Source organism: Arvicola amphibius, chromosome 12, assembly GCF_903992535.2.
Source record: "Arvicola amphibius chromosome 12, mArvAmp1.2, whole genome shotgun sequence".
In the NCBI taxonomy this organism is placed as follows: Eukaryota; Metazoa; Chordata; class Mammalia; order Rodentia; family Cricetidae; genus Arvicola; species Arvicola amphibius.
The window spans coordinates 89,194,633-89,213,827 of record NC_052058.2 but is presented as its reverse complement, the minus strand read 5'-3'; the positions used below and the strand labels follow the sequence as shown (position 1 = coordinate 89,213,827).

Below are 19,195 nucleotides of genomic sequence, written 5' to 3'. Positions count from 1 at the left end.
GGGAAGGTTCCATGGACTAACTAACTGTGGTGAGGAAGGAGGTAGCTGTCTCAGCTCAGCTGGTGGGAGCCCTTGTGTAGCCCTAACACAGCCTCCGTCCATCCCAGCATCAGGGAGCGTAGGCAGAGTTAGGGTGGAAAAGATCCCGAAGACTCTGGGCTGAGAAGGATCTCTTTGCCGATGGTGCTTAAAATGTTGCATTTCAGGCTCCATGTGCTGGGGTCGTGGGAACAGGGCAATCCACAGGGACTGGGGATGTGAGGCCAAACACTAAGGGACGATCTGTCCCATATCTTGAAGCTGCATCAATGGAGGATCCAGAAGTGACATAGTCTCCCCAAGTACAGGGGAGGACAAATGGAGCCAACCAGGGAAGCTGGAATCTGTGGGAGTCACGTGCTCTGACTGGCTACTTTGCCTAATGGGACAGCAGGCCCTTTAAGAGCCAGGTGCGGGTCAAGCACAGAGAGCACAGTTTCGGTTTTGGCAGCAGTAACCAGTGCCTGACTGGAAGCTTCTAGAAAAGCAGGGGTACGCACTGGCTGGCAGGCTGTGCCCCGAAACTGGAGCAGCAGGAGAAGGAAGTGGCTAAAAGTAAGTATGCTGCCTGGGATCCTCGGATAGGATGCTCCTTGGGAACGTGGTTCAGATGATCCACTGACTCTCAACTACCAACCTCCCAGAGAGGGTGAGGTGGACAGGGCAGACTGTGTGCCTGTATGTCACAGGGATTGCAGGGGCATATTCCAGTGGTACGAAGAAAGGCAGACATGTGTATGGGCATGCCTTTTCTGCAAAATAGCCTGGGTGAGAAGGAAGCAACGTCTGTTGCCAGCACACCCATTACCCTTAGTTTCCAAATTCCCTAATCCTCCTAGTGCTACTAACTACCTACCGTTATACAGGACCTAATCTTTCTGAACCTCAGGCTCAATCTGTAAGATGGAGATTTAAAACTAACAGCTATTACTGCTGGTCCAGGGGGTTTCAAATGAGAACACAAGTGCAAAATGTAGCAATATAACAATGGCTTGGTACATCTCAATTTAGTTCAATTGCTCAAGAAAGAATTGAGTGGCAGGCAGGTCTGGAATCAGATTAAGCAGTAAAGCACCTCAGCTACCTTTCGAAGCAGGCCACCCTCAGCTGCTTTTTCTGGGCTTCTGCGAGGTTCTGAAATCATTACTAATCGCAGTCCAGACTTGTACCCACATATTTGTGTCACTAGAAACAAGTGTGCATGATGGTGTCACTTGGCGCTGCTCTAAATGGGGAGAATGATGTTTTTGTGGGGTGATAAGCTGGGGGGGGGCAGAGCCACCTCCTAGGTACAGGCATCAGCCCTATGCCCCGATGCACCCCCTAACACACACCCAGCCACAATCAGACAGCCTCCTCAGTCCTGTCTATCCTGACACTGTTCCTTAGCCAGCACAGAAGACAGTGACAGAGGACAGTGTGACCACTCAGCTTCATCTTCTGCCAGCTACACCTGTGCAACTGCCTGCAGACTTGGAGCCACCCAGGACAGGACACACACGTTTCATATGACAGTTTCTGCTAACACTTTCCCCTGCTGCTAAGGAACTTAGAGATTTCTTAATATATAAATTAGGGGTGTGCCAGTTTGGGGGGTTTGCATAGAAGGCATCTATTCAGTGGCTGAAATGAGAGGCTCAGCTGTGAGCCAGCTCCAGAACTTTCCAGTTGTGCTTCTGCCTAAATGGGGAGAATGGACGCCATGTTATAGCCAATGAACTGGAGTCAGGAGAACATCCAGCTTTATGACCGTGACCCACTTCTTAGCATACTTCTGCATCTGTGAGGTTCATTCACAAAAAGCCCCATCACTTCAGCTTCCATTTAGTAAGTCCACTTGCCCTGGGACTTCATAACTTCACCTCATTCCCACCCCCAAACGCCAGGGAGCCGGGAAGGGTGGACACCCCGCTTCCATCTTACAGTTGAGATAGCTAAGACTTCATGAGTTAACGTGAATGATGTCAAGTTCCCAGGCGCATCTGAACAATACATGAGTACATCCTTTCTGATATGATTTTATCACCTATCAGAACAAACAACTTAAAAAATGTTTGCAACTAGAACACACCTGTAATTCTAGCACTTGTGGGGCTATGGTGGGAAGATGGAAGGATTGTGAGTTAGAGGTCAGCTACATAGAGACACGCTGCCTCAAAAAACCAACAAACAAACAAACAAGTAAATGAAATTGCAGGTTGAGTATTCCTAAATCTGTTATTTTAAAATCTGAAATGCTTTGAAGCTAGACATTTTAAGAGCCAACACGACACAAGCAGAAGTTCCATGCCAGACCTCAGGTAGCAGGCATCAATCAAAAACATAGGCACAGTAAAAATATAGAAAATTACTTTCAGGATATGTTTAGACTTGGGTCCTTCCCAAGACCTCTTACCATAAATCTGAAAATATTCCAAAAATTAAAATGGAGGCCACTTCTGATCCTAAGCATTTTGGATAAGGGACACTCGACTTATAAAATCGGTGCATTGGAACATGATCCATGTTCTCCTCTTCTCTCTGACTCTGGGTACAAGGAAGTTTGGGCTCCAGGGTCGCTGGCATTGACACAGCATGGCAGGGGTAACAGAGCTTTGGCATGGCTGCACTCATATTCAGGAAACAAAGGTAACACTCCCCATCCATGCCCGATGCTAAATAAATAGCAGCTAGTGTTTGCAGGAAGAACTCTTGGCACCACCTCTAAGTCCAAGTGACTCTTCGTGAGAATTGCCTTTCCTATGAAAGTGGGGGTGTAGAGAATCATTGTACTCCCTCTCTGAAGTTGGCCTTCCCACTCCTTCCTCTTTCTGCTGATTCCTCTAACAGCAAGACCGAGCACAGAAGGGTGACTAAGCTCGTATGCCCGTTTGTAAAAATGATTTTTACTATTTTAGCGTGTATGTGGTGTTTGTGTGTGTGGTATACATATGTGAGTGGTATATATACAACATATGTGTGTGTGCAAGTGCACAGCCTGTGCCTGTGCACACGGAGGCCAGAGAATCTATGCTGGTTGTGCTCCTCTACCTATCTCACTTGGGCACCTACCTTGGGCAGCTTTCTTACCTGTTTGTGCTTTATACCCTGCTTCCTGGGGTAGCAGTGCAAAGTAAAAAGCTGACATCAGTAAAGGTCTTGGAAAGAATTCTGTATGTGTTCTTGTAATCCAGGTCACAGTGCTTGCTCCTGGAGTGACAGGGCTCAACCCACAGCTCTCTCTGAGTCTTGATAGGATGCTCAGCCAACAGCCTTCTAGTTTCTTTCACTCTTGACCAAAAGAAAGAGAAGACTGCATTGACTTCAGAGAGGAGATGTGGACGAATTAACACTTCCAACCCCATCGCTCTGCTAAGGACTTTGTCATTTGGTCTGTATAAGAATTTCCTATGAAGCAGAGTCACCTGCAGTTTACAGACGGGGACCTATGGGCTCAGCTTAAAAATCCACACAGCCCCTAGATGAGCGTGGAAAGCCAAGTGGAAGAGTAAGTGGTTTTACCACTCAGCCCCGTGCATAGTTCCCATGAAGGTCAGACACTACCCAACCCTCCTGCCCTTTAGAGCAATCGTGGCTGCTTTCCGTTGAAGAGCCCTTAATATCATTAAAAATGTGTCCATATATATTATGCTTCCATCTTTCCCCGTGTTCTCCCATCCCAAGGCATTCCCCTTCCAAGTTAGAAGAGTCGGGAACTCTTACACACATTTTATCAATGAAAGCACTAAGTCAGTATATTCCATCCAAGAGATAGGATGCTCCTATACCCCACAATAGTATGGGATGCAGACCCCTACACCCTCTTCCATCCTCAACGTTCTCCTTCACATAACAGTTTCCAGGCACATGCTACCCTGTGTTCAATGCTTGGACTGGGAGAGACGTACGTGATAGTTCCAAATGGACTTAGGCAGTGCCTCTCCTGTAATAGAAGATGCTGTTGCTCAGGATAAGAAAGAAATGGGAAGGAAGCCTTCGTAGCTAAGCCGTTCTCTTCCTGTCCTCAGATCCAGAGCATCTTACTCCGTCAAGTTCATGCTCCTGGGTTGCCAGAAACCGTCACTTGGCTTCTGGTCTTCTTAAATCACGTTCTCCGTCCCCTCTGAAGGCCCTGGAGCTTTGAGAACCCCACCTTACCTTCTCCTAGGAGGTGAAAGCTTTAGGTTGCTTCAGGGATGTAAGAATAGATAGCTTACTAGCCAAGCTAAGCTCCGGGTCCAGCTGTCTCTCCCTCAGAAAAGGAACATCAGAGGTTAGATGAAGACAGGTTTGTCCCCAAAACTGAAAAGCTGTCACTTTAATCAAATGGGAACTATGTAAATTAGGTTTATAAGGAAACAAACTCAGTTCTCCCATGTGGCCCATACTTCTGACCCAATCTATGAGCTTGGGGTCTTAGGTTATAAATACACTGGGAAACCAACAGTAAACCTCAAATGATGTGGAACATCTCGGCCTCATTAGTGGAAAACAGCTCAACCCAAGATTAAGTGCAAGTGTACTAGTGAATAACCCATGCAAGAGGATGTAGATCCCCACGCTTTCACTTTATTAAGCCAATTAAGAGTGTAGTGAGTCCTCCTGTGTACTGAGCAAGAGTAGGCCCTGGCTTGAGGAAAGACACTTGGTACCCAAAGGAGGGTAGGGATCTTTCTTTCTTTCTTTCTTTCTTTCTTTCTTTCTTTCTTTCTCTCTTTCTTCTCTCCCTCCTTCCCTCCCTCCCTCACCCCCCCTCTTTCTTTTTGTTTGTTTTTTTCAAGAAAGGGTTTCTCTGTAGCTTTGGAGCGTGTCCCGGAACTCTCTCTGTAGACCAAGCTGGCCCCAAACTCACAGAGATCCGCCTGCCTCTGCCTCTTGAGTGCTGGGATTAAAGGCGTGTGTCACCACCACCCAGCTGAGGGTAGGGTTTTTAAAGTCAAAAGGCTGTAATCACATCATACCTGGTGTAGGCTACGGGTCTTTACAATGTCACCTCTGATCTTGTAAACCATCACACAAGGCATCCATCTAGAGCAGCAGTTCTCTACCTGGGGGGGTGAGACCCTCTGGGGGGTCAAATGGCCCTTTCTCAGGTGTTGCCTAAGACCCTCAGAAAACACAGATATTTACATTGCGATTCATAACAGTAGCAAAATTACAGTTTTGACATAGCATCAAAACTAATCATGTGGTTGGGAGAGGGTCATCAAACCATGAGGAACTCTGCTAAAGGGTTGCAGCATTAGGAAGGATGAGGCGCCAAACTGTTTTTACATGCCAGGACCCTTTCTCAGCATAGCTGGAGAGGTCTTTTGGTGCCGTGAAACACTTTATCAAGAGGAGAGAGAAGCACCCTTCTCTTTATTGACAGGCAAGTGTGGCTTCCAAGTGGGGGAGGTGAGGAGTCAGGCAAACCTGACCTTTCTTTAGCTAGTCACTAATAGATTTACGACCCCATGGAACCGATCTCTGGACTTGTGCAAGAAGTGATGCTGGACTCACGGTCCTGGGTCCAATTCTGATATAGGTGTTGGGGTCAGGAATCCCTGACCATTAGGTCTCCCATCCATGGCAATAAGGTAATAGTATCTCTGCCAGGGTTTCCTGCAGCAATACATGAGATCATGGAAGAGAATCCTAGCAAAGCAGCTGGGGAAAGAGCTTTACTCTTTCTTCCCCTTCTTAAATCCATTTTTAGTCACTCTGCCATTGGACCTCCCTGAGCTTTATAAAAAGTCTGACTGAGATGAAGATGTCTTAAATACAGGGTCCTTTTAGCAGCCACCAGAGAAACAGCTCCAAATTTTAGCTCTAGACAAAGAAGAATTCTTGTTTTGGAAAATGTCTCCTGACCACCATCTTCCCTGGGAGTAGACTCATGACTTCCTTGCCAGGGTGACCCTCTCCCAGGTTGCCAAGGTGACCCTCTTGCAGGTTTTTCCTTCCAGATATGTGTGTCTGATGCTCTCACACCAGACTTTGAGCTATACACAAAGTTGAAGGCATACACACATCTTGGAAGCAGGAGCTTCCAAGTTGACTGACCTAGTCATCCAAAGTGCATCACAAAATGATTGGTGGCCTGGGTTAGAAGTCAGGTCCCCCACCCCGGAAAGCCTGGCACCTGGTTCTCCGTAACAAAAGGAGGGTCACTTTGCCCGTCCAGAGGAGAGTAGCACCCCAGCTGAGCCTATCAGAAGAAGACCAGGTCCTGCCTCATGAGTATTAGAAGCTTGCTTTTCTAGAGTCAAGGACAAGATTGAGAATTAAACACAGCCACCGCTAGTTTGGGCTCTTAAACTAAGACCTTAAGATGAAAACATTTGGCCTTTCCACCTGTGACTGCACCCAGGCCTGGCACAAGGGGCAGGTGTTTGGTCCCGTGGGACTTGGCACCACCCATCCCAACTGTTACAGAAAAGCTAGGCCTCACAGCTGCTCTTGCTTAGGAGCTTCTTGCCTCTCCGATGACCCCTGGGCACCTGATCACACCCAAATTAAGCTGAGTTTGGCTAGGACTCCACTCCAGGAGTTTATCATTGACTTGGTAAGAAGGCGCAGGCCATTAACCCCAGAAAAAAAAAGCAAAAAACCTTTAGTTGCCATCTGACACCCTACTCTGTCCCCATCCCCTGCCCTCACGCTTCCAAAGAACCAGAGAAACAGAATACCTTTATCTCCACAAGGAAATAAAAGGGTTTCTTACTGGGAAATTCCCCTATGAAAAAGAAATAACCAAGATAAACAAGTCTATTGCCTTTGGCTCAGCTAGTGAAGGAAGTCTCTGAGAAGCGGAGTTAGGGACAAGCAGGGAGAAGAGATAGTGCCCAGGCTGCCTCCTGCTTACAGCTTTCTTATCTTTATGGGCACTCATTATTGCGTAGGGCCTATTATCATTGTTTTCCTCCTTCAAATCCATTCCAAAGTTTATAGCCAAACAAAGTCCTCAAATTCTGTTGGAAAGTGGGGACTCCCCTCTCCTTTCTCCTCTCTTCCTCTTGGCCCTGGACTCTAGGCTGTCATTTGGGTCCTTGAGATAGTTCCGCCTAGCGCGGCCCAAGCCTCAGTCCTCTGTGGGTCTGGACCATGTAGAAGTCCACATGGTGGCTTGCATTCTCGCTCTTTGTCTGCCGGAACTCACCAGGTAGGAAACACGATAACGTCTACGTTTTTGTCTCTGACCCCAGAGTGGAGCCGTAGGAAACCTTGGGCACAGCTCATCATCCCCAGCTCTCTCTCTCCTGCTGCTGCTGTGTCTGCCTTTCTGTCTTATTTCAAGGCTACTTGTACAACTCCAACGAATACTGCCAGGTCCAAAGGAAACTCCAGTTCCCCAAACTGCAAGAAGCAGTCCAAATGTCTAGGAATGAACGCAAACTGGACTACAGAAGGATTTCTAGTGGTTAAATAAAGCCAGCGTTCCTTAGGGGTTTGTGAAGCTGGTTCTCCTCTATCTCTCTGGCAGAAGGGATATATGGGTACCTTTGGTGCCTATTAGCATGTCATAGCATATGCTGGCCTCCAGGCTCCCTCAGTATCACAAGTACCTGTTACACATTTCAAAGTCCAGGCTAGCTAGCCCTAGCTCTTCTCACTTCCCCCGCTAGCCTAAACTCCCTCCAGCTCACAGGCTTCCTTCCCCCAGCTCCTCTTTCTCCTTTATAACCCTGCTATTCTTACGATGTTTTTAATTTTCTATCTTTCTGCAGCTCTCTGCTCCTGCTTCTCTTCTCATGATTTTTTGTTCTCCTCCCCTGCTGTTCCCCCCTCTCTCATAGATAGGCCTGACCATGTCCAGACCGCTGGCCGTGTCCAGTCTATTCTTTTCTCTCTCTGATCTAGACTTTTCCAGATGCCTCTATCTGCAACCTCCCCCCCCACACACACATTATCGCTTCATATCTACAATAAAAAAATCTTCTTAGTCAGGCAATGGTGGCGCACGCCTTTAACCCCAGCACTTGGGAGGCAGAAGCTGACAGATCTCTGTGAGTTTGAGGCCAACCTGGTCTAAAGAGTGAGTTCCAGGATAGCCAGGGTTACACAGAGAAACCCTGTCTCAAACAAACAATTAAAACAAAAATCAAACAAACAAATAAAAACACCTTCTTCTTAGCCATACCATGGAGTGGTCACGTTGTCAGTTTATACAAATGATAGCAAAGACAGTCGTTGACAAACAATAGGCATTCTAGCATCCAGTGTAAGCATACTATCATTGGGGAGGGTGAGAGCACAGACAAGTCAGCGTTCAGATTTCCCCAGCTCACTCTGTCCATCCCACAGTTAACCCTTGCGGGGCATGCGGGAGCCTTTGTCTGCCTTTACAAACACCAGAATCGCTCGTCTGCCTCTTCCTGGCAGTTTACTGATCACCCACCCAAAGCATGTCAGCCTCCTCCACTCACAGGGACACAGGGAAGGTAACTGACACGGAGAGAAAGGGCCATGTTATGGTGTGCCCAATACTGTGTACTAAATGATGACAAAGAAATGTCATCCATATCGGAGAGACAGGGCCATGTTGTGTGCCCAATACTGTGTCCTGGAAGATGACTAAGAAATGTCATCAATATCGTTATCCCAAAGAAACACCAAGTTTAGGTAGGAAGACCAAGGTACTTATAACTGTTGAAGAGCAATTAAGAGCCAATTGTTTGTCCAAGACTGTCTTTTGATTTTTTTTTTTTTTGTATAAGCTGACAATGTGGCTGCTCCATGGGTTGGTTAAGAGGAAGTTTTTTTTATTGTAGATACGAGACACACACACACACACACACACAGAGAGAGAGAGAGAGAGAGAGAGAGAGAGAGAGAGAGAGAGAGAGAGAGAGAGAGAAAAGGTGCACAGACCGGGATGGGAAACCGGGAGTTCTTAGCAATGAGGAAGCACCATTCATGCATTCATTCATTAATTCAGCAGAATTTGCAGTGGTTTCTGCAGACGGGAAGCAACCAGGTGTTACAGAAGAACTCCATCTCACTTGGTTGTTCTCTTTCAGCATCTCATAGACGTCAACCTGAATGGCACAGCCCCCCTGGAAGCCACCAGCAATGAAGCTCTTCGTGTTCACCATCCTGCTCGCTGTCCTCCCAGGTGGGTCTGTTGTCCCAGCTCCCCAGATCACACTCTCCCCCCAGACTTCTTGTTCCTAGGATCCAGCTCCATGGAGACCCTGACATCAGGAGTCATCCCCAGTGAGGTCCCTCATACGGTGTGTATCCTTATGAGACACAGTCACACACAGCAACGCAGAAAAGACATGTCTAAAAATGGGTTTTGATAGCACTGGAAATCAAAGACAGGGAAGAGAATTCCCGATTTTAAGACAAGGAATCTGATTAGAGAGTCCTCTCTGGAGACTAAAAAATAAAAATAAGAAAGACTTTGAACTCCAAACCAAACATCTTGTATGATTTGGGGGAAATCAACTAAATTAACTAATTTTCCTAGCCCTTAATGTATAAAAAAAGAAGGAAATAATCTACCAAGGGAAATTATATAGTAAATGCAAAAACACAATATCCTGAAAAGTAGTGTAAGATGCCATTAGTTTGTCATTCACCGTCCTTAAAAAAAGATTTTTGTTAATGAGTTACTGTTGTGGAATTCAAGACCACCAGGAAAGACTAAAGACTCAATTCAGACTATAATTAGCCAAATTTATTGTTTCTGCTGGCAGGGCAGCTATCTCTAAGCAAATCAGAAATGGGCTGCGCCTGAGCAGATGGGGGAACGAGTTTTAAAGTCCAGGCTACAATTACTCCATTTCTGCAGAATTTACAACTGCGTAAAGATTGCCCCTCCCCCCTACCTCCCCACATGAGGAACTGTTGCCCTCCCCTCCTCCACAGCTACATGAGGACGGTCATTCCCCATGCCCACAGTGATAAGTGTGTTTACAGAAGCCAGAACAAGCTGTTAATCATTGCACAACAGTTACACAGCTTCGGGGAGGGAACAAGGGGTCAGAGCTTTTAGGAATTTAGGTCGGAGGCGAAGAGCTACAAAAGTGGGTTCCTGGTACAAAATGAGATTTCTTAGCCACCATATTCCCCACTGGCTTTAGATCATCGAATCAAGCCATTGACTCTTGCTGAATCAATTTTTTTTTTTTTTTTTTTTTTTTTGGTTTTTCGAGACAGGGTTTCTCTGTAGCTTTGGAGCCTGTCCTGGAACTAGCTCTTGTAGACCAGGCTTGAATCAATTTTTTAATAGAATTGGTTCTTTATTTAATGTATGTTAGCAACCGATTTAAAATTCAAAGGCTGATCATAACTCCAAGGAGCCGTAAAAGGTTCAGCTAAGGCGGTCAAGGGTGGTAAGCCAAGGGAAGAGAAAAACGGATGGACACCAATTAGAGGCCTCATCGTGTTCTGCTCTTGCATCTAAGTTTTTCCTGGATCACGTTTTCTGTTTCTGAGAGAACTCCCTAGTTGTTGGCATCAAATCAGCGCTTTTCACATCCGACGGCAAGAATCGCATCCCCGACAGTTTTGTAAAAACCATTTCTGCTAGGGAATCTACTTGTTTTTCAAGTTGTCCTGCAGCATCATCGAGGTGTATGCCCTGGTCTACTCCATTATTTAGAGCTTTGAAAGTCTGATCTTGAGGAATTAGAGCTGACGTTTCCCAAGGCAGCTATGTATGTGATCCCTTCTGTCACTAGGAGGGGCATAACTGTAGCTGAGTTACTATTCTTTTTCTTCTAACTAGACCCTGGCCCTCATGGCGGGAGTGTACTCCATCCACAAGCAATTGTTCTCTACTCTCCTCTCTAGTCAACACACCTTCCTTGGGAAGGATAGAGGTTAGAATACAGAGATTCCCTCCCATGTCCCGAATTCTGGATGTTCCGCTGTCACACATCTAGCGAGGCCAAATGTGCAGGCCCATCATGTCCCTAAAGGAGCCAGAAAGTGCATTCTAATACATTCAGACTTAATTGATATACGCGTGGGTACTACAGGATTGGCCATAAAGGGAAGCTGAGTCGCTATACGTTGAAGAGATTAAACAATTTGGAGGCTCCTTGGAGGTCTCCTAGGGAGCACTTACTTCCTCTGGGTCGCAGTTTAAATTCTCAGATTGGGTAGTAGTCGAGACAATAGAGAGATTGACCCCTGTCCCCACATAAAAAGGAGGCCTAGAGTCAAGGCAAAGCCAATATTCATTTCCCAGGTTAGAGCGGGTTTGGTTTAATCAAGCGGTATAGCAACCTTAAGGTCTCAAGCTCAGGGTCACATCTGGGAGATGAAGTTGTTTTGTGTATTTTTGTATCCGGGCTTAGGTTGAGTCTATTACCATATACCCCTCCCAGTTGAGATTGAAGGCTGGTTTATTTCCATGGGTGGAGTGGTTCAAGAGGAGAGGACACACCCTAGTCTTTGGTTAAGGCATCTAGCTTTTACCTGGGCCTATGGGGCTAACTTGGAGAGGTGTTAACCCTAACCCTTTCCCATAGAGAGAATGCCAGCCCACTGAACACTGCAACCCTTGATGTCAAGCTGGAAACCCCAGGACGGACTCTTAAGCCAGAGCTGGGTGCTCAGTTCTTTCTAGGTCATGGCTCTTTCAGCAGAGGAGACTTATTTCCTGTGGGTGAACCCTCGGGGAGGGATTTCTCCCTCAAAAAGGATTACAGGTCTAGGTGCCTAATACCCTTTCTTGGGCAAACGCAGCCTCACAGTTTGGATCAGTACAATGATAATCCCCTTTTTGCTGACGGCAGTGTGTTGGCCCATTAGCTGGACATATATGGAAAAGGATTTCATATATTATATTTTTATCACATCCTGGAATGACCATGATGTTGGCCTTCAACATATGGTATCTTAGGAGTGAGTACTCCCGATACTTTTTATCAGACTGGGTAGAGAGTCCGCAAAGAGGTCACAGAGATCAACTCTAAACACAGGCAGGAAGGCAGCATTTTGTAGACCACATATTATTTTTCTTCAGTCTGACCATGGGCTTAATTTGCACGGATCTCATGACAACTCCCAGTCCCAAACCTTAACATTTTCAGTAGGTCAAGCATAGAAGATACTTGTCACGATTCCCGGCATGTGTGTCAGTCTGATTCCGAGATGCCGATGGACCTCACCTTAAGGGGGACCTAGTGATCTCCCCTTAACTCTCCGCTTGACGCCTTCATTTGGCTAGTCATGTTCACCTTAAAGTAGGAGTTATGGCTCCAAACCTCAGTCCCTGCTACCGGGAAGACCATGGGTGTTGTCAAGATCACTGGGTACAGCCCTTTCCAGGAAAGTTCCAGGGTTCTGCTGGGCAAGCAGTGAATCCACACCAAGTGCCCAGGTTGGAACCCGTGTTTCTGTTCAGTCAGAAGCAGCATCAGCGGCAAGGGTGAAGGACGACTCTAGGTTCTCAGGTGCTTTGCAGAAATGCCTGTCAGGACTTGAGGAAGGAATCTTTAGATATTTCAATGGTCTGTAACCTTCCCTTTGCAGCAATAAGCTGAGGCTGCCATCAAACATTATTTCAAATGGTGTAGCTTGTCCCGGTAGGGGGCGCACCTGATCCTAAAGAGAAGGGCTGCAGGCAGCCCTAGTCACCAGCTTCTTGCCAGTTTCTGCCCAGAACTTAATTACTAGTTCTGTAGTAGTCCCATTAGCTCTTTCTCCCTGTCCTGAGCTCTGGGACCTGTAGTGGCAACATAATCTCCAATGTATTTCTAGTGTTTTAACTGCTTGCTGAAAGACTTTGGCAGTGAAGGCCCACCCATTGGTAGACCCCCCAAAGAGGAAAGAAGGGATGAACCTCAAGGCTTCTGGTAGGACGGAACATCTGTCTGGAAGCATCCACCAGGCCTCTGTCTCAGTTGGCCCCTACTGTCTGGCCCAGTTTTCTTCCTCACAGGTGTATGCATATGGGGGGGGGGGGCAAATGGTTGCAGTGGCCCCGCTGACTTTGTGGCTCCCGTTCTTGCTGTGGCATTAGCAAATCTGTTGCCTCAGGTTTCTACCAAATCCCGTTTGGTGTTCCAGGCAATGGATAACAGCAAGCTTCTCTGACAGCCAAAAAGCTGCTAGGAGAGCAGAGATCTCCCCCTGGTTTTCGATCTTGTCTCGGTAAAGGTCAGCAGGCCGTGTTCCTGGACGAGGCACCACGGATGTGTGCAGTGGCAAAGGCGAATCAGCTTTCCGCACAGATGTCGACAGCTCGGCTATTTCCCCATCTTAGTGCCTGAGTCAAGGCTAGCCGTTCTGCCTTTTGGGCTGATGACCTTTGGGGCAGAGATTGTGCCCAGATAGTGACACTTTGGGGAGTGTCACTAAAGCCCCTCCTGCTCACCTGAACCTATCTTGTACATAGCTGCTCCCATTGGTGAATAAGGTCACACCTGCCTTCCCAAGGGGCTGGTCTCAGGGGTCCACTGCAGGTGGTCAGTGACCTGGGCACAGGCAAGGACCGGCTGTTCTTCGGGGTCCAGCAGGAGGGATTCTGGGTTTAGCACAGCAGACGTGAGAATTTGAGCCTGGGTGCATTTTAGGAGTGCCTGATAAGGGGTGAAGTGTGTGTGTTTGACATCCTAAGAAGGAGCATCTCAATGGAGTGGGGACAACCAACCCCTTCCTGTCCCATGGTTAGTTCATCAATTTCCTTTAACAATAGCACTGGGGCAGCAGTGGCCCAGATGCAAGCTGGCTATCCCGCAGTCACAGGGTCTGGGCATTCAGACCAACAGGCCGTCTCTAGGGTCTCAAGGGTTGAGTCAGTACTCCTTTTGCCACCCCATGTCACCCACCCACAAGTGGAAGGGGTTGTCAGTGTCAGGTAGCACGAGTGTAGGGGCTGACACCAGTCTTCCTTGAGCGTTTAGAATTTCTCCTTTTCTTTGCCCTCCCAGCTCGCAGGGCTGCTTCCTCCGAGGCTCTGACATAACCATTGTGCTCTTTCTGCAAAGTTGGGTGTCCCCAGTCTGCAGTATCCAACTGTACCCAGGAGTTCTCTCACCTGCCTCATGTTCTGTGGCTCTGAGTTATTCAGGGTAGCTTGGATCCTGGTTGAGGACAGGGTTCTCCTGTTGCCGCCCCCAAAGCAATAAGCTACCCAGATAAGTTACCTTATGGGAACGCAACCGGTCCTTTTTTTTCAGACATGTAGTAACCCAGCAGCTGAAGCGTTTTGAGATGTCCCTCTGCGGCTTTTTGGTACTCCTCCGGGGTATGTGCATCAGTGACCTCATCTGCATACTGCAAGAGGCTAGGACATTCAGGTGTCCTTGCAGGTGCCCAAGCAAGTCCACGCTAAGAGCTTCACCAAGGGGCAGGGGAGTTCTTAAACCCCTGTGGATAGTCTAGTCCAGGGCAACTGGCTGCTGAACCCTGACTCGGGGTCTCTTCATTCAAAGGCAAATGTAGGTGGCTCACAGGTGCCGAAAGCAAAGAAAAAAGACACCTGTCAGGTCTAAGACAGTGTGCACAGTTTATCCTTGAGCCAACAGATGGAGCAAAGTGTACAGATTGGGTGCCCTCTGGGGATGATTTCCGGTCTCCCCTTAAGATCTAAACAGAATGACAGTCTTTGATGCCTGCCTTAATGACAGAGCAGTGTTCTGAAGTGAGTTTCAGGGAAATCCCTGCATCTCTAAGGCAACTGATGTGCTTTCTGATGCCTGCCTTAGCGTCTCTCAAAATAGGGTACTGCTTTTACTTATAGACAAGGCTGAGCTCAAGAGCTGAGCAGCAGCTCATGGCCAGTGTGAGGCCAGTCCAGGGCAGCAGGTTTCTGCCCACACTCCGGGGAATATTAGCATCCATCAAACCTACTAGGAGTGTCTCACCTCTTCCCAGATCCTCGTTACTCTTTTCTGTCGTTTGATATTCTTCTGACAATGAGCAAGTCACCAGGAATACTGCGTATGGACTCCTGAGGTCCAAAGTGGCTTTATTCTCATTGACCATGATGGTACCAACTTTGCTCGACAAGTCTCTACCAATCAGGAAGTGCAGAAAATCTGGTTTACCAAGGAAAGGATGAGTCACAGTACCTTGCCCAAGGTCCACTTCTTAGGTGGTGGTTCAAATGTAGGTCCCTTGGATGGTGATTCGTAGTGGAGGGCTAGGGATTGGTTTAGCCCTGAATGGGCTGCACCCGTATCCACTAGGAACCACAGAGCTCTGCCCCATGCTCTTCCTGTGATCATGGGGTTCCTGAGGACTCAATGGTATGGAGTCCTAACCCCATCAATCTCATCCTGTTATATTGAGGATTTGCCCCCTCCTCTCTGTCTGCAATGAGGGCATTCATCTTTTCCCAATGTCTCTTTTCTCTACAATTGCACATTGGTCCTTCTCTAACATGGATCGAAGCTGATTTGGCCACCTGGGGTGCTTCTGGTTTTTATCAGTCTCTTCTCTACCATGGCCATTTTATTATCTGGCCAGTCTTTGGTTTTTTTTTTTTTTTTTCTCATCTGGATCTCTATTGTTAAGTTTTCTGAGCTATTCCTAACCACTGTGAGCTGTTCATTCCTTCAAACCCTTCTAATTTCTGTAACTTCCTATGAATATTAGGAGATGGTTGGTGACAAAAGCAATATTACTAACCTGCTGGTTTTCTAGGGCATCTGGATCTATGCAGGTAAATTCCCAGTAAGCCTCTCAGAGGTGTTCCAGGAACCAGGAGATTCATAATTTCCCCCAATTACCCCAGATACCTTTGAGAGATAAGTTGGGGCTCCAGTACATTCACTAAGGCCTGGCAATAGGTGCCTAGTGCTGCCTTGACATTGGTCAATGTTGGGATCCCAGTTTGGCAAAGTTGAGGGCAATAGTCACTCAACCCTTTCTTTGGCATTTGCCACGGTTACTATGGACCAATCACAGCCTTCCTAGCCAAAGTCATGGTTATTGTAAATTATAGTAAAAAGGATACCTTAAAGCTGCCTGCGATCATCCCAGATGGACTGGTGGGTAAAGAAAAGAGATTCCAACAGGCCAATGAGGGGCTGAGGCATCCCAGAGAAGGGAGGGTTCTAAGTCCTCCTGTTATACAGGTGACTGGTCAAGAGAGGAACAAAAACTAAAGGAGGTCTGGGTCTCTCCTCCCCAAAAACTCTTTGTGCCAGTGGGGGCTGGAACCCACTAGGAGGTGACTCCCTAAGAGGGAACACAGCTGGGGTCTTTAGCTGAGATGGAGACTAATTCAGCCCACCCAAAGTGTGTGAAGGGAATGGCAGGTCCAGATAGATCATTGAGACAGTTTGTGCCTGGCCCTCTCAGATACAGTCGGATCCTGAACTGGCTGGATGCATGGGGAAGATTCTCCTCCTTCACAAGGGCTAGTCCAGAGAGTCCAGGCATTTTACTTAGGTTTCTACACAGCCTTTGATTTATTGACTTGGAAACTAAAACAGAAGAACTTTGTTTAAGGGCACAACATTCCAGCCATAGAAGGGGTTTGAGAAGGAGGAGGAAGAACCAGCAATCAATATAAGAAAACTGGTCTGGGTGGCTAGGGTTCCTATAACCCTTTGACAGACTCTCTAGGAAGTTAGGGGGTTGACGGACCCTGCCTTTGACCACCCCACATGCAAAGATGGGCATTTAAGTTCACACAGAATGCAGAGCTCTCGAGATGACATCTTAACTCCATATCTGCCTCGTGGACCTCTTAGAAGTACTGCAGCATGCAGCTCAGGGGAGACCTGGCTGTGTGCTCACAACTTCTCCTTTATGTAACAAAACATAGAAACACACTGAAAACACAAATTCACCAAATGCAAACAATGTAAAAAGACAAAACATCTACATAGTCAGAGGAGTCAGACACAGACGCACGCTGGTCACCTTCATTCACATGCCAAAGCCCCAAGGGTACAGGAGGACATCTCCTCTGTCCCTGGAGACTGAGTCTACAATCATATTAAATCTCCTCCTCTATGTCTCCCAAGATGTCGGGACTTCCCAGAACAGTTCACGGATCAATATTGTCTTGAGTACACACTACCCAGCAACCCTTACTTTTGTTTCAATTTGCAAATTTGCAGTGATCACAGTCTGGGACACCCCTGGACCTCCGAGTCCACAGAAGTACTTGCCCCATCTAAGGTTGTATGTCAACCTCCCACTTGTGGCACTTGCCCCCAACTAGGGCCTGACTTTGACTAATGACTACTTAATTTGTGGCAACCACGGTCTCTTGATGTACCTGAGTCTCCAAGTCTACCTCAGACTTGCCCCCACTTGGAGCCTATCCTGGATCCCTGGCCCTGAGTCTGGAGTATTTCAGGATCTCGCTGGGGCCTCCAAGAATGTCATGGAGTTTGAGGCTCCTGGGAAATACCATAGACTCAATTGCAGAAATAATTAGCCAAAATTATTATTTCTCCTAGCAGGGCAGGTATCTCTAAGCCAAATCAGAAGTGTGCCATACATGAACAGATGGGGGAAGGATTTTAAAGGTGAACACCACAATTACTCCACTTCTGCAGAATTTATAGCTGCACGAGAAACTGCCAATCCCCATCCCACAGCAATAAGCATGTTTACAGAAGCCAGATCAAACTGTTAATCATTTCATAATAGTTACACAATTTAAGGGAGGAGACAAGGGGTCAGAGCTTTTGGGAATTTAGGTCAGAGGCTAACAGCCCTAAAGTGGATAGCTGGTACAAAATGAAATTTACTTACCTATCACATTACAATTAAAATGAAGCCAAATTATGATTAAGCAATCATTTTATTTCATACAATGTTGTGTGGCTGTATGATCATGTAAACAAGCAGGGAGTACACATTAATTAGAAAATTGCATTCCTCCGGATGAGCTATGTGAATCGTTTCAGCCCACTTGACCTCTCTCCATTCTTAAAACACTTGTCTTCTGTTCCCACAGCGGTCATCACAAGAAGCCCCGTATTTGGTCCCCAGGATGTGAGCAGTGTGGTAGGGAACTCGGTGTCCATCACGTGCTATTACCCAGACACCTCTGTCAACCGACACACCCGGAAGTACTGGTGCCGAAAGGGAGCCAACGGCCTCTGCACAACCCTCATTTCTTCAAACGGCTACGTCTCCTCGGAGTATGCAGGCAGAGCCCAGCTCATCAACTTCCCAGAGAATAATACATTTGTGATTAACATTGCACAGCTCACCCAGGATGACACGGGGAGCTACAAATGTGGTCTGGGCACCAGTAACCAACCCCTGTTCTTCGATGTCAGCCTGGAGGTCAGCCAAGGTAAGAATCCCAGGCTCCCTGGGAGGAAAATAGTTTAAATCACTTCAGGTACAATGACAGAGTTTACCCAAGGGTATCCTGACACGAAGTCAAAAGTCTCCTCCCTCCTGAGGCAAAGGCCTCTTTTTTCATAGTAGAACATCAAGACATATGGGGCATATCTGGGGAAATGGGTGAAACTTTCTTCTGGATCTCTAACAAACATCTTAGGCTTAGATGGGTGCCAGGAGAACAGCTTTTGTTGTATTTGATAGAGTTGAGACATGATGCCAGGTTCAAAGGAAACTCCTTTTCCCCAAATTCTGGAGGACAAACAAAAGAAAGCTCTCATTCCTCAGGAACTTGTGAAGCCAGTTCCCTTCTGCTAAAGGAGCTATTTCCCTTACAGCTGACAGAAGGGACAACTGGCTATATGAGGTGCCTATTGGCATACTAAAGCCCATGCTGGCCTCCCACTTCCCTCAGCATCACAAGTACCTGCTATTTATTTATTCTTCCTGAGGTTCCCCTACCCAAAACTTCTACAGCTCATGGGCCTCCCTACCACAGCTCCTCATTTCTCCTTATACCCTGAAATCTAGACTATGCTCCTGCCTTTGGCCCATATTTTCTTTGCTCACACCCCCACCCCTTACCATACTCCCCTTCTCTCTTAGTCTGATGGCCATGTTTAGTCTACTACTTTCTCTCCATCCTCTGGACTCTCTCGGATGCCTCTGGCTGTATTCTCCCTCCTATTCACAATTAAAACCTTCTACTTGACTGTAGATAGTTCCATTAGAATTATCACGATGAATTAGATTATTTTTATAACTGAAGTCTAGGCCCCTGAAGAGACTGGCCACTAAACAAACTCACTGTAACTGAAAGAAAAGAGGAAGGAAAAAGGTTTTCCGACAAGAGTTGGTCCATCAGTGAGGGTACCTCTGATTGTCCAAGGAGAGTTAAAAGAGAAAACTCAAGGGAGGA

General features: G+C 47.0%; 1 protein-coding gene across 2 annotated transcripts in view; it reads left to right on the top strand.

Annotated features, from left to right (window-relative positions):
• The first annotated feature begins 435 nt into the window (after positions 1-435).
• The window catches only part of Pigr (polymeric immunoglobulin receptor), a 28,299-nt gene continuing 9,539 nt past the window's right edge, over positions 436-19,195 (top strand). For both annotated transcript variants that reach the window (XM_038348604.2, XM_038348603.2), the window contains exons 1-3: positions 436-594; positions 9,021-9,115; positions 17,882-18,226. In XM_038348604.2, the coding sequence (XP_038204532.1) occupies positions 9,043-9,115; positions 17,882-18,226 (418 nt within the window). In that variant the 5' untranslated portion in view covers positions 436-594; positions 9,021-9,042. The remainder of the gene's footprint in view (positions 595-9,020; positions 9,116-17,881; positions 18,227-19,195) is intronic.